The 16049-nt window shown below is 47.6% G+C and overlaps 1 protein-coding gene across 1 annotated transcript in view; it reads left to right on the top strand.

Annotated features, from left to right (window-relative positions):
- LOC140372545 (A disintegrin and metalloproteinase with thrombospondin motifs 2-like) overlaps positions 1-16049 on the top strand; it is a gene marked incomplete at its 5' end in the record, with an annotated part of 315752 nt that overhangs the window by 177249 nt on the left and 122454 nt on the right. The window contains one exon of the mRNA XM_072459676.1: positions 1362-1454. Within this exon, the coding sequence (XP_072315777.1) occupies positions 1362-1454 (93 nt within the window). The remainder of the gene's footprint in view (positions 1-1361; positions 1455-16049) is intronic.

The following is a 16049-nucleotide window of genomic DNA, read 5'->3' as shown; positions in this document are numbered from 1 at the left end:
TGTTAGGGGTAGGTGTTAGTTGTTAGGGGTAGGTGTTGGGTGTTCGTGTTTGGTTTTAGGTGTTAGGGGTAGGTTTTAGCTTTTAGGGGTAGGTGTTAGGTGTTAGGTGTTAGGTGTTAGGGGTAGGTGTTAGGTGTTAGGTGTAGGTGTTAGGTGTTAGGTGTTAGGGGTAGGTGTTAGTTGTTAGGGGTAGGTGTTGGGTGTTAGTTGTTAGGAGTAGGTGTTAGGTGTTAGGGGTAGGTGTTGGGTGTTCGTGTTTGGTGTTAGGTGTTAGTTTTAGGTGTTAGGGGTAGGGTTAGGTGTTAGGTGTCAGGTGTTAGGTGTTAGGGGTAGGTGTTAGGGGTAGATGTTAGGTGTTAGGTGTCAGGTGTTAGGTATTAGTGTTAGGTGTTAGGTGTTAGGTATTAGGGGTAGGGTTAGGGGTAGGTGTTAGGTGTTAGGAGTAGGGTTAGGTGTTAGTTTTAGATGTTAGTTGTTAGGTGGTAGGTGTTAGGTGTTAGGTGTTAGGTGTTAGGGGTAGGTGTTAGGTGTTAGGGGTAGGTGTTGGGTGTTAGGTGTTAGGTGTTAGGAGTTAGGTGTTAAGGGTTAGGTGTTAGGAGTTAGGTGTTAAGGGTAGGTGTTGGGTGTTAGTGTTAGGGGTTACCTGTTAGGAGTAGGTGTTAAGTGTTAGGGGTAGGTGTTAGGTGTTAGGTGTTAGGTGTTAGGTGTTCGGGGTAGGTGTTGGGTGTTAGTGTTAAGTGTTATGTGTTAGGTGTTAGGTGTAGGTGTTAGGTGTTAGTTGTTAGGTGTTAGGTGTTAGGTGTCAGGTGTTAGGTGTTAGGGGTAGGTGTTAGGTGTTAGGTGTTAGGTGTCAGGTGTTAGGTGTTAGGGGTAGGTGTTAGGGGTAGGTGTTAGGGGTAGGTGTTAGGTGTTAGGTGTTAGGGGTAGGGTTAGGGGTAGGGTTAGGTGTTAGTTTTAGATGTTAGGTGTTAGGTGGTAGGTGTTAGGGATAGGTGTTGGGTGTTCGTGTTTGGTGTTAGGTGTTAGGGGTAGGTTTTAAGTTTTAGGGGTAGGTGTTTGGTGTTAGTGTTAGGTGTTAGCGGTAGGTGTTAGGTGTTAGGGGTAGGTGTTAGGTGTTAGGTGTTAGTTGTTAGGTGTTCGAGTTTGGTGTTAGGTGTTAGGGGTAGGTTTTAGGTTTTAGGGGTAGGTGTTTGGTGTTAGTGTTAGGTGTTAAGTGTTAGGGGTAGGTGCTAGGTGTTAGGAGTTAGGTGTTAGGTGTTAGGGTTCGGTCTGAGAGTTTGAGCCTCAGTCTGAAGCTATGTATGAAGTTTATTTCTTACTCTGTAACTATCACGATTCTCCTTTCTTTCTTCTGTTCTCAGACCAGCAAATGGGGGGCGCACTTGCTTTGGAAACAGTTATGAGTTCAGACTCTGCAATCAAGATACTGCCTGCCCCGCCCTCACGGACTTTAGGTGAGACCGAAGACGAAAACAGGACTAAAGCAGGTCTTCAGGACGACTCGGCAGCCCCTCCAGTTGCACATCGAGAGTCCTTAGACATTGTCATAAAACAGTCCCACAGGGAATTCCTGTTATGGCTTTGCTATAAACGCAATAATTCACTGCGCTACTGCCGACATTGGCCTTGTCGCAAATCGTTGGTGTGAGCGAATTGTTGGTACGAGCGAATCGTTGGTACGAACGTATCGTTGGTACAAGCGAATTGGTGGTATTAGCGAATCGTTGATACAAGCGTATCGTTGGTACGAGCGTATCGTTGGTACGAGCGAATCGTTGGTCCGAGCGAATCGTTGGTCCGAGCGTATTGTTGGTCTGAGCCAAACGTTGGTACGAGCGTATCGTTGGTACGAGCGAATCGTTGATACGAGCTTATCGTTGGTATGAGCGTATCGTTGGTACGAGCGTATCGTTGGTACGAGCTTATCATTGGTACGAGCGTATCGTTGGTACGAGCGTATCGTTGGTCCAAGCGTATCGTTGGTACAAGCTAATTGTTGGTACGAGCGTATCGTTGGTACGAGCGTATCGTTGGTACGAGCGTATCGTTGGTACAAGCGAATTGGTGGTATTAGCGAATCGTTGATACAAGCGTATCGTTGGTATGAGCGTTGCGTTGGTACGAGCGTATCGTTGGTACGAGCGTATCGTTGGTCCGAGCGTATCGCTGGTACAAGCGAATTGTTGGTACGAGCGTATCGTTGGTACGAGCGTATCGTTGGTACAAGTGAATTGGTGGTATTAGCGAATCGTTGATACAAGCGTATCGTTGGTATGAGCGTTGAGTTGGTACGAGCGAATTGTTGTATGAGCGTATCGTTGGTCCGAGCGTATCGTTGGTACGAGCGAATCATTGGTACGAGCGAATCGTTGGTACGAGCGAATCGTTGGTACGAGCGAATCGTTGGTACGAGCGTATCGTTGGTCCGAGGGTATCATTGGTACAAGCGTATCGTTGGTACGAGCAAATCGTTGGTACGAGCGTATTGTTGGTACGAGCGTATCGTTGGTACGAGCGTATCGTTGGTCAGAGCGAATCGTTTGTACGAGCGAATCACTGATACGAGCGTATCGTTGGTAAAAGTGAATTGTTGGTACGAGCGTATCGTTGGTACGAGCGTATCGTTGTTACGAGCGTATCGTTGGTACGAGCGTATCGTTGGTACGAGCGTATTGTTGATACGAGCTAATCGTTGGTCCGAGCGTATCGTTGGTATGAGCGTATCGTTTGTACGAGCGTATCGTTGGTATGAGCGAATCGTTGGTAAGAGCGTATCGTTGGTACGAGCCTATCGTTGGTACGAGCGTATCGTTGGTACGAGCGTATCGTTTGTACGAGTGAATTGTTCATACGAGCTTATCGTTTGTCCGAGCGTATCGTTGGTATGAGCGTATCGTTTGTACGAGCGAATCTTTGGTACGAGCGTATCGTTGGTACGAGCGTATCGTTCGTCCGAGCGAATCGTTGGTCCGAGCAAATCGTTGGTCTGAGCGTATCGTTGGTACGAGCGAATCGTTGGTACGAGCGAATCGTTGGTACGAGCGAATCGTTGATACGAGCGAATCGTTGGTACGAGCGAATCGTTGGTACGAGCGAATCGTTGATACGAGCGAATCGTTGGTCCGAGCGAATTGTTGGTCCTAGCATAGTAGAAAAAGCTTCAGTTGTAGTCATCTGGACTCAGTTTGAAAAAATAGACGTTTCGACTCTCATCCAAGAGTCATTGACAATTTTACAGACAGATTCATGGCTGTGCCATGGGCTCGCCCGTCTCTCCCATAGTTGCCAACCTGTACATGGAGCACTTTGAGAAGAAGGCACTGTCCTCATTCTCAGGCATAGCCCCAAAACTGTGGCTCCGCTATGTCGATGATACTTTTGTAACAATCAAGAAACAAGAGCTGGAAACCTTCTCTGATCACATCAATGCTGTGGACCCACATATCAGGTTTACAAGAGAAGACGCTAAGGAGAATCGCTTGACCTTTCTTGATTGTTCCACGATCAGAGGAGAGGACGGGAAACTCCAAATAGAAGTATATAGGAAACCTACACACACGGACCAGTATCTGCTCTTTGGTTCCAACCACCCACTACAGCACAAGCTGGGTGTGATCAGAACCTTACAACACAGAGCTCAAGGTGTGCCCACCAGCTCAGAGGGCAAGAAGAAAGAGGAAAAACATGTCCGTAATGCCCTCTCAGCCTGTGGTTACCCCGCTTGGGCTCTCAACAGAGTGAAGAGAACCAAGAAGCAGGACAAAAGGGAAACTGAACAGAGAAGGAAGGGTGTCTCTATCCCTTATGTGTCTGGCCTCTCGGAAAACTGCAGAGAATTTTTAGACAACACGAAGTCCCTGTTTATTTTAAACCAGTAAACACTTTAAGACAAAAACTGGTTCACCCAAAGGACAAATTGCCGACTCAAAAACAGAGCAATGTAGTTTATTCGATCCAATGCAGTGAAGAAAGTTGTAAAGAACGTTACATAGGTGAGACGAAACAGCCTCTACACAAGAGGCTTTATCAGCACAGAAGAAATACTAGTTCAGGACCACAGAGCGCCGTGCATCTCCACCTTGAAGCCTCTAATCACTCGTTTGAAGACGGTGAGGTGAAGGTTTTAAGCAGGAGAAAAGATGGTTTGAAAGAGGAGTTAAGGAAGCTATTTTTGTTAAAAAAGAAAGACCTTCTTTAAACAGAAATGGAGGGCTAAGGTTTAATCTTCCTGTTATTTATAATGGGTTACTGAACCCCTGGAAAGGTAGAGGACATTCAGATGCTAATCAGGTACTCAGGGTGGTTGAGCCAGGGTCTCACAAAGACAAAGAGGTTTCTAATAGCCCATTAAGATTCTGAATAGGCTAGCTCGGTAGATACAAGGGGGGAGTTTCTGTTGAAACAAACAACTCTTTCTACTTCAGGAAGGCTCCTCCCAATGGGCGGGTCTTACCACAGAACAGTATTAATATCGGAGTTCTCGACCTAAATTCTGTTATTGACAATGACTCTTGGATGAGAGTCGAAACGTCTATTTTTTCAAACTGAGTCCAGATGACTACAACTGAAGCTTTTTCTACTATGGAACACGCCTGGACGAATGAGGGATTACACCGACATATGTTGGTCCTAGCGTATTGTTGGTCCGAGCGTATCGTTGGTACGAGCGAATCGTTGATACAAGCTTATCGTTGGTACGAGCGTATCGTTGGTACGAGCGTATCGTTGGTACGAGCTTAACATTGGTACGAGCGAATCGTTGGTACGAGCGTATTGTTTGTACGAGCGTATCGTTGGTCCGAGCGAATCGTTGGTCCGAGCGTATCGTTGGTCCGAGCGAATCGTTGGTCCGAGCGTATCGTTGGTCCGAGCGAATCGTTGGTCCGAGCGTATTGTTGGTACGAGCGTATCGTTGGTACGAGCGAATCGTTGGTACGAGCGAATCGTTGATACGAGCGTATCGTTGGTACGAGCTTATCATTGGTACGAGCGAATCGTTGGTACGAGCGCATTGTTGGTACGAGCGTATCGTTGGTACGAGCGTATCGTTGGTCCGAGCGTATCGTTGGTACAAGCGAATTGTTGGTACGAGCGTATCGTTGGTACGTGTGCATCTTTGGTACAAGCAAAAAGGGGGTTTTAGCGAATCGTTGATACAAGCGTATCGTTGGTGTGAGCGTTGCGTTGGTACGAGCGAATTGTTGTATGAGCGTATCGTTGGTCCGAGCGTATCGTTGGTACAAGCGAATTGTTGGTACGAGCGTTGCGTTGGTACGAGCGAATTGTTGTATGAGCCTATCGTTGGTCCGAGCGTATCGTTGGTACGAGCGAATCGTTGGTACGAGCGTATCGTTGGTACGAGCAAATCGTTGGTCCGAGCGTATCATTGGTACGAGCGTATCGTTGGTACGAGCGTATCGTTGGTACGAGCGAATCGTTGGTACGAGCGTATTGTTTGTGCGAGCGTATCGTTTGTACGAGCGAATCGTTTGTCCGAGCGTATCGTTTGTACGAGCGAATTGTTGATGAGAGCTTATCGTTGGTCCGAGCGTATCGTTGGTATGAGCGTATCGTTTGTACGAGCGAATCGTTGGTAAGAGCGTATCGTTGGTACGAGCGTATCGTTGGTCCGAGCGAATCATTGGTACGAGCGAATGGTTGATACGAGCGTATTGTTGGTACGAGCGTATCGTTGGTCCGAGCGTATTGTTGGTCCGAGCGTATCGTTGGTACGAGCGTATCGTTGGTACGATCGTATCGTTGGTACGAGCGTATTGTTTGTGCGAGCGTATCGTTTGTACGAGCGAATCGTTTGTCCGAGCGTATCGTTTGTACGAGCGAATTGTTGATGAGAGCTTATCGTTGGTCCGAGCGTATCGTTGGTATGAGCGTATCGTTTGTACGAGCGAATCGTTGGTAAGAGCGTATCGTTGGTACGAGCGTATCGTTGGTCCGAGCGTATCGTTGGTACGAGCTTAACATTGGTACGAGCGAATCGTTGGTACGAGCGTATTGTTTGTACGAGCGTATCGTTGGTCCGAGCGAATCGTTGGTCCGAGCGTATCGTTGGTCCGAGCGAATCGTTGGTCCGAGCGTATCGTTGGTCCGAGCGAATCGTTGGTCCGAGCGTATTGTTGATACAAGCGTATCGTTGGTGTGAGCGTTGCGTTGGTACGAGCGAATTGTTGTATGAGCGTATCGTTGGTCCGAGCGTATCGTTGGTACAAGCGAATTGTTGGTACGAGCGTTGCGTTGGTACGAGCGAATTGTTGTATGAGCCTATCGTTGGTCCGAGCGTATCGTTGGTACGAGCGAATCGTTGGTACGAGCGTATCGTTGGTACGAGCAAATCGTTGGTCCGAGCGTATCATTGGTACGAGCGTATCGTTGGTACGAGCGTATCGTTGGTACGAGCGAATCGTTGGTACGAGCGTATTGTTTGTGCGAGCGTATCGTTTGTACGAGCGAATCGTTTGTCAGAGCGTATCGTTTGTACGAGCGAATTGTTGATGAGAGCTTATCGTTGGTCCGAGCGTATCGTTGGTATGAGCGTATCGTTTGTACGAGCGAATCGTTGGTAAGAGCGTATCGTTGGTACGAGCGTATCGTTGGTCCGAGCGAATCATTGGTACGAGCGAATCGTTGATACGAGCGTATTGTTGGTACGAGCGTATCGTTGGTCCGAGCGTATTGTTGGTCCGAGCGTATCGTTGGTACGAGCGTATCGTTGGTACGATCGTATCGTTGGTACGAGCGTATTGTTTGTGCGAGCGTATCGTTTGTACGAGCGAATCGTTTGTCCGAGCGTATCGTTTGTACGAGCGAATTGTTGATGAGAGCTTATCGTTGGTCCGAGCGTATCGTTGGTATGAGCGTATCGTTTGTACGAGCGAATCGTTGGTAAGAGCGTATCGTTGGTACGAGCGTATCGTTGGTCCGAGCGTATCGTTGGTACAAGCAAATTGGTGGTATTAGCGAATCGTTGATACAAGCGTATCGTTGGTATGAGCGTTGCGTTGGTACGAGCGTATCGTTGGTACGAGCGTATCGTTGGTCCGAGCGTATCGTTGGTACAAGCGAATTGTTGGTACGAGCGTATCGTTGGTACGAGCGTATCGTTGGTACAAGTGAATTGGTGGTATTAGCGAATCGTTGATACAAGCGTATCGTTGGTATGAGCGTTGAGTTGGTACGAGCGAATTGTTGTATGAGCGTATCGTTGGTCCGAGCGTATCGTTGGTACGAGCGAATCATTGGTACGAGCAAATCGTTGGTACGAGCGAATCGTTGGTACGAGCGAATCGTTGGTACGAGCGTATCGTTGGTACGAGCAAATCGTTGGTACGAGCGTATTGTTGGTACGAGCGTATCGTTGGTACGAGCGTATCGTTGGTCAGAGCGTATCGTTGGTACAAGCGAATCGTTGTTATGAGCTTATCGTTGGTACGAGCGAATCACTGATACGAGCTTATCGTTGGTACGAGCGTATCGTCGGTACAAGCGAATTGTTGGTACGAGTGTATCGTTGGTATGAGCGAATCGTTGGTAAGAGCGTATCGTTGGTCCGAGCGTATTGTTGGTCCGAGCGTATCGTTGGTACGAGCGTATCATTGGTCTGAGCGAATCGTTGGTCCGAGCGTATCGTTGGTACGAGCAAATCGTTGGTACGAGCGAATCGTTGATACGAGCGTATCGTTGGTACGAGCGTATCGTTGGTACGAGCTTATCATTGGTACGAGCGAATCGTTGGTACGAGCGTATCGTTGGTACGAGAGAATCTTTTGTACGAGCGTATCACTGATACGAGCTTATCGTTGGTAAAAGCGTATCGTTGGTAAAAGCGAATTGTTGGTACAAGCGTATCGTTGGTAAAAGCGTATCGTTGGTAAAAGCGAATCGTTGGTACGAGCTTATCGTTGGTACGAGCGTATCGTTGGTAAAAGCGTATCGTTGGTAAAAGCGAATTGTTGGTACAAGCGTATCGTTGGTACGAGCGTATCGTTTGTCCGAGCGTATCGTTGGTACGAGTGAATATTTGAAACGAGCTTAACGTTGGTCCGAGCATATCGTTGGTATGAGCGTATCGTTTGTACGAGCGAATCGTTGTTATGAGCTTATCGTTGGTACGAGCGAATCGTTTGTAAGAGCGAATCACTGATACGAGCATATCGTTGGTACGAGCGTATCTTTGGTACAAGCAAATTGTTGGTACGAGCGTATCGTTGGTACGAGCGAATCGTTGGTACGAGCTTATCGTTGGTACGAGCGTATCATTGGTACGAGCGAGTCGTTGGTACGAGCGTATCGTTGGTACGAGCGTATCGTTGGTACGAGCGTATCGTTGGTACGAGCGTATCATTGGTACGAGCGAGTCGTTGGTACGAGCGTATTGTTGGTACGAGCGAATCGTTTGTACGAGCGAATCACTGATACGAGCGTATCGTTGGTAAAAGTGAATTGTTGGTACGAGCGTATCGTTGGTACGAGCGTATCGTTGGTACGAGCGTATCGTTGGTACGAGCGTATCGTTGGTACGAGCGTATTGTTGATACGAGCTAATCGTTGGTCCGAGCGTATCGTTGGTATGAGCGTATCGTTTGTACGAGCGTATCGTTGGTATGAGCGAATCGTTGGTACGAGCGTATCGTTGGTATGAGCGTATCGTTGGTACAAGCGTATGGTTTGTACGAGCGTATCATTTGTACGAGCGAATCGTTTGTCCGAGCGTATCGTTTGTACGAGTGAATTATTCATACGAGCTTATCGTTTGTCCGAGCGTATCGTTGGTATGAGCGTATCGTTTGTACGAGCGAATCTTTGGTACGAGCGTATCGTTGGTACGAGCGTATCGTTCGTCCGAGCGAATCGTTGGTCCGAGCAAATCGTTGGTCCGAGCGTATCGTTGGTACGAGCGAATCGTTGGTACGAGCGAATCGTTGATACAAGCGAATCGTTGGTCCGAGCGAATTGTTGGTCCTAGCATAGTAGAAAAAGCTTCAGTTGTAGTCATCTGGACTCAGTTTGAAAAAATAGACGTTTCGACTCTCATCCAAGAGTCATTGACAATTTTACAGACAGATTCATAGCTGTGCCATGGGCTCGCCCGTCTCTCCCATAGTGGCCAACCTGTACATGGAGCACTTTGAGAAGAAGGCACTGTCCTCATTCTCAGGCATAGCCCCAAAACTGTGGCTCCGCTATGTCGATGATACTTTTGTAACAATCAAGAAACAAGAGCTGGAAACCTTCTCTGATCACATGAATGCTGTGGACCCACATATCAGGTTTACAAGAGAAGACGCTAAGGAGAATCGCTTGACCTTTCTTGATTGTTCCACGATCAGAGGAGAGGACGGGAAACTCCAAATAGAAGTATATAGGAAACCTACACACACGGACCAGTATCTGCTCTTTGGTTCCAACCACCCACTACAGCACAAGCTGGGGGTGATCAGAACCTTACAACACAGAGCTCAAGGTGTGCCCACCAGCTCAGAGGGCAAGAAGAAAGAGGAAAAACATGTCCGTAATGCCCTCTCAGCCTGTGGTTACCCCGCTTGGGCTCTCAACAGAGTGAAGAGAACCAAGAAGCAGGACAAAAGGGAAACTGAACAGAGAAGGAAGGGTGTTTCTATCCCTTATGTGTCTGGCCTCTCGGAAAACTGCAGAGAATTTTTAGACAACACGAAGTCCCTGTTTATTTTAAACCAGGAAACACTTTAAGACAAAAACTGGTTCACCCAAAGGACAAATTGCCGACTCAAAAACAGAGCAATGTAGTTTATTCGATCCAATGCAGTGAAGAAAGTTGTAAAGAACGTTATATAGGTGAGACGAAACAGCCTCTACACAAGAGGCTTTATCAGCACAGAAGAAATACTAGTTCAGGACCACAGAGCGCCGTGCATCTCCACCTTGAAGCCTCTAATCACTCGTTTGAAGACGGTGAGGTGAAGGTTTTAAGCAGGAGAAAAGATGGTTTGAAAGAGGAGTCAAGGAAGCTATTTTTGTTAAAAAAGAAAGACCTTCTTTAAACAGAAATGGAGGGCTAAGGTTTAATCTTCCTGGCATTTATAATGGGTTACTGAACCCCTGGAAAGGTAGAGGACATTCAGATGCTAATCAGGTACTCAGGGTGGTTGAGCCAGGGTCTCACAAAGACAAAGAGGTTTCTAATAGCCCATTAAGATTCTGAATAGGCTCGGTAGATACAAGGGGGAGTTTCTGTTGAAACAAACAACTCTTTCTACTTCAGGAAGGCTCCTCCCAATGGGCGGGTCTTACCACAGAACAGTATTAATATCGGAGTTCTCGACCTAAATTCTGTTATTGACAATGACTCTTGGATGAGAGTCGAAACGTCTATTTTTTCAAACTGAGTCCAGATGACTACAACTGAAGCTTTTTCTACTATGGAACACGCCTGGACGAATGAGGGATTACACCGACATATGTTGGTCCTAGCGTATTGTTGGTCCGAGCGTATCGTTGGTACGAGCGAATCGTTGATACAAGCTTATCGTTGGTACGAGCGTATCGTTGGTACGAGCGTATCGTTGGTACGAGCTTAACATTGGTACGAGCGAATCGTTGGTACGAGCGTATCGTTTGTACGAGCGTATCGTTGGTCCGAGCGAATCGTTGGTCCGAGCGTATCGTTGGTCCGAGCGAATCGTTGGTCCGAGCGTATTGTTGGTACGAGCGTATCGTTGGTACGAGCGAATCGTTGGTACGAGCGAATCGTTGATACGAGCGTATCGTTGGTACGAGCTTATCATTGGTACGAGCGAATCGTTGGTACGAGCGCATTGTTGGTACGAGCGTATCGTTGGTACGAGCGTATCGTTGGTCCGAGCGTATCGTTGGTACAAGCGAATTGTTGGTACGAGCGTATCGTTGGTACGTGTGCATCTTTGGTACAAGCAAAGTGGGGGTTTTAGCGAAACGTTGATACAAGCGTATCGTTGGTATGAGCGTTGCGTTGGTACGAGCGAATTGTTGTATGAGCGTATCGTTGGTCCGAGCGTATCGTTGGTACAAGCGAATTGTTGGTACGAGCGTTGCGTTGGTACGAGCGAATTGTTGTATGAGCCTATCGTTGGTCCGAGCGTATCGTTGGTACGAGCGTATCGTTGGTACGAGCGAATCGTTGGTACGAGCGTATCGTTGGTACGAGCGAATCGTTGGTCCGAGCGTATCATTGGTACGAGCGTATCGTTGGTACGAGCGTATCGTTGGTACGAGCGTATCGTTGGTCCGAGCGTATCGTTGGTACAAGCGAATTGTTGGTACGAGCGTATCGTTGGTACGAGCGTATCGTTGGTACAAGTGAATTGGTGGTATTAGCGAATCGTTGATACAAGCGTATCGTTGGTATGAGCGTTGAGTTGGTACGAGCGAATTGTTGTATGAGCGTATCGTTGGTCCGAGCGTATCGTTGGTACGAGCGAATCATTGGTACGAGCAAATCGTTGGTACGAGCGAATCGTTGGTACGAGCGAATCGTTGGTACGAGCGTATCGTTGGTACGAGCAAATCGTTGGTACGAGCGTATTGTTGGTACGAGCGTATCGTTGGTACGAGCGTATCGTTGGTCAGAGCGTATCGTTGGTACAAGCGAATCGTTGTTATGAGCTTATCGTTGGTACGAGCGAATCACTGATACGAGCTTATCGTTGGTACGAGCGTATCGTCGGTACAAGCGAATTGTTGGTACGAGTGTATCGTTGGTATGAGCGAATCGTTGGTAAGAGCGTATCGTTAGTCCGAGCGTAACGTTGGTCCGAGCGTATCGTTGGTACGAGCGTATCATTGGTCTGAGCGAATCGTTGGTCCGAGCGTATCGTTGGTACGAGCAAATCGTTGGTACGAGCGAATCGTTGATACGAGCGTATCGTTGGTACGAGCGTATCGTTGGTACGAGCTTATCATTGGTACGAGCGAATCGTTGGTATGAGCGTATCGTTGGTACGAGAGAATCTTTTGTACGAGCGTATCACTGATACGAGCTTATCGTTGGTAAAAGCGTATCGTTGGTAAAAGCGAATTGTTGGTACAAGCGTATCGTTGGTAAAAGCGTATCGTTGGTAAAAGCGAATCGTTGGTACGAGCTTATCGTTGGTACGAGCGTATCGTTGGTAAAAGCGTATCGTTGGTAAAAGTGAATTGTTGGTACAAGCGTATCGTTGGTACGAGCGTATCGTTTGTCCGAGCGTATCGTTGGTACGAGTGAATATTTGAAACGAGCTTAACGTTGGTCCGAGCATATCGTTGGTATGAGCGTATCGTTTGTACGAGCGAATCGTTGTTATGAGCTTATCGTTGGTACGAGCGAATCGTTTGTAAGAGCGAATCACTGATACGAGCATATCGTTGGTACGAGCGTATCTTTGGTACAAGCAAATTGTTGGTACGAGCGTATCGTTGGTACGAGCGAATCGTTGGTACGAGCTTATCGTTGGTACGAGCGTATCATTGGTACGAGCGAGTCGTTGGTACGAGCGTATCGTTGGTACGAGCGTATCGTTGGTACGAGCGTATCGTTGGTACGAGCGTATCATTGGTACGAGCGAGTCGTTGGTACGAGCGTATTGTTGGTACGAGCGAATCGTTTTTACGAGCGAATCACTGATACGAGCGTATCGTTGGTAAAAGTGAATTGTTGGTACGAGCGTATCGTTGGTACGAGCGTATCGTTGGTACGAGCGTATCGTTGGTACGAGCGTATCGTTGGTACGAGCGTATTGTTGATACGAGCTAATCGTTGGTCCGAGCGTATCGTTGGTATGAGCGTATCGTTTGTACGAGCGTATCGTTGGTATGAGCGAATCGTTGGTAAGAGCGTATCGTTGGTACGAGCCTATCGTTGGTACGAGCGTATCGTTGGTATGAGCGTATCGTTGGTACAAGCGTATGGTTTGTACGAGCGTATCGTTGGTACGAGCGTATCGTTGGTATGAGCGTATCGTTTGTACGAGCGAATCGTTGGTCCGAGCAAATCGTTGGTCCGAGCGTATCGTTGGTTCGAGCGAATCGTTGGTACGAGCGAATCGTTGATACAAGCGAATCGTTGGTCCGAGCGAATTGTTGGTCCTAGCATAGTAGAAAAAGCTTCAGTTGTAGTCGTCTGGACTCAGTTTGAAAAAATAGACGTTTCGACTCTCATCCAAGAGTCATTGACAATTTTACAGACAGATTCATGGCTGTGCCATGGGCTCGCCCGTCTCTCCCACAGTGGCCAACCTGTACATGGAGCACTTTGAGAAGAAGGCACTGTCCTCATTCTCAGGCTCCGCCCCAAAACTGTGGCTCCGCTATGTCGATGATACTTTTGTAACAATCAAGAAACAAGAGCTGGAAACCTTCTCTGATCACATCAATGCTGTGGACCCACATATCAGGTTTACAAGAGAAGACGCTAAGGAGAATCGCTTGACCTTTCTTGATTGTTCCACGATCAGAGGAGAGGACGGGAAACTCCAAATAGAAGTATATAGGAAACCTACACACACGGACCAGTATCTGCTCTTTGGTTCCAACCACCCACTACAGCACAAGCTGGGGGTGATCAGAACCTTACAACACAGAGCTCAAGGTGTGCCCACCAGCTCAGAGGGCAAGAAGAAAGAGGAAAAACATGTCCGTAATGCCCTCTCAGCCTGTGGTTACCCCGCTTGGGCTCTCAACAGAGTGAAGAGAACCAAGAAGCAGGACAAAAGGGAAACTGAACAGAGAAGGAAGGGTGTTTCTATCCCTTATGTGTCTGGCCTCTCGGAAAACTGCAGAGAATTTTTAGACAACACGAAGTCCCTGTTTATTTTAAACCAGGAAACACTTTAAGACAAAAACTGGTTCACCCAAAGGACAAATTGCCGACTCAAAAACAGAGCAATGTAGTTTATTCGATCCAATGCAGTGAAGAAAGCTGTAAAGAACGTTACATAGGTGAGACGAAACAGCCTCTACACAAGAGGCTTTATCAGCACAGAAGAAATACTAGTTCAGGACCACAGAGCGCCGTGCATCTCCACCTTGAAGCCTCTAATCACTCGTTTGAAGACGGTGAGGTGAAGGTTTTAAGCAGGGAGAAAAGATGGTTTGAAAGAGGAGTCAAGGAAGCTATTTTTGTTAAAAAAGAAAGACCTTCTTTAAACAGAAATGGAGGGCTAAGGTTTAATCTTCCTGGCATTTATAATGGGTTACTGAACCCCTGGAAAGGTAGAGGACATTCAGATGCTAATCAGGTACTCAGGGTGGTTGAGCCAGGGTCTCACAAAGACAAAGAGGTTTCTAATAGCCCATTAAGATTCTGAATAGGCTCGGTAGATACAAGGGGGAGTTTCTGTTGAAACAAACAACTCTTTCTACTTCAGGAAGGCTCCTCCCAATGGGCGGGTCTTACCACAGAACAGTATTAATATCGGAGTTCTCGACCTAAATTCTGTTATTGACAATGACTCTTGGATGAGAGTCGAAACGTCTATTTTTTCAAACTGAGTCCAGATGACTACAACTGAAGCTTTTTCTACTATGGAACACGCCTGGACGAATGAGGGATTACACCGACATATGTTGGTCCTAGCGTATTGTTGGTCCGAGCGTATCGTTGGTACGAGCGAATCGTTGATACAAGCTTATCGTTGGTACGAGCGTATCGTTGGTACGAGCGTATCGTTGGTACGAGCTTAACATTGGTACGAGCGAATCGTTGGTACGAGCGTATCGTTTGTACGAGCGTATCGTTGGTCCGAGCGAATCGTTGGTCCGAGCGTATCGTTGGTCCGAGCGAATCGTTGGTCCGAGCGTATTGTTGGTACGAGCGTATCGTTGGTACGAGCGAATCGTTGGTACGAGCGAATCGTTGATACGAGCGTATCGTTGGTACGAGCTTATCATTGGTACGAGCGAATCGTTGGTACGAGCGCATTGTTGGTACGAGCGTATCGTTGGTACGAGCGTATCGTTGGTCCGAGCGTATCGTTGGTACAAGCGAATTGTTGGTACGAGCGTATCGTTGGTACGTGTGCATCTTTGGTACAAGCAAAGTGGGGGTTTTAGCGAAACGTTGATACAAGCGTATCGTTGGTATGAGCGTTGCGTTGGTACGAGCGAATTGTTGTATGAGCGTATCGTTGGTCCGAGCGTATCGTTGGTACAAGCGAATTGTTGGTACGAGCGTTGCGTTGGTACGAGCGAATTGTTGTATGAGCCTATCGTTGGTCCGAGCGTATCGTTGGTACGAGCGTATCGTTGGTACGAGCGAATCGTTGGTACGAGCGTATCGTTGGTACGAGCGAATCGTTGGTCCGAGCGTATCATTGGTACGAGCGTATCGTTGGTACGAGCGTATCGTTGGTACGAGCGTATCGTTGGTCCGAGCGTATCGTTGGTACAAGCGAATTGTTGGTACGAGCGTATCGTTGGTACGAGCGTATCGTTGGTACAAGTGAATTGGTGGTATTAGCGAATCGTTGATACAAGCGTATCGTTGGTATGAGCGTTGAGTTGGTACGAGCGAATTGTTGTATGAGCGTATCGTTGGTCCGAGCGTATCGTTGGTACGAGCGAATCATTGGTAAGAGCAAATCGTTGGTACGAGCGAATCGTTGGTACGAGCGAATCGTTGGTACGAGCGTATCGTTGGTACGAGCAAATCGTTGGTACGAGCGTATCGTTGGTACGAGCAAATCGTTGGTACGAGCGTATCGTTGGTCAGAGCGTATCGTTGGTACAAGCGAATCGTTGTTATGAGCTTATCGTTGGTACAAGCGAATCACTGATACGAGCTTATCGTTGGTACGAGCGTATCGTCGGTACAAGCGAATTGTTGGTACGAGTGTATCGTTGGTATGAGCGAATCGTTGGGAAGAGCGTATCGTTAGTCCGAGCGTAACGTTGGTCCGAGCGTATCGTTGGTACGAGCGTATCATTGGTCTGAGCGAATCGTTGGTCCGAGCGTATCGTTGGTACGAGCAAATCGTTGGTACGAGCGAATCGTTGATACGAGCGTATCGTTGGTACGAGCGTATCGTTGGTACGAGCTTATCATT

Source organism: Eucyclogobius newberryi, unplaced genomic scaffold, assembly GCF_026437365.1.
Source record: "Eucyclogobius newberryi isolate DKJ021-1_F unplaced genomic scaffold, fEucNew1.0.hap1 SCAF_25, whole genome shotgun sequence".
NCBI lineage: Eukaryota > Metazoa > Chordata > Actinopteri > Gobiiformes > Gobiidae > Eucyclogobius > Eucyclogobius newberryi.
The sequence above is the reverse complement of the archived record's forward strand: the minus strand, read 5'-3'. Positions and strand labels throughout refer to the sequence as shown.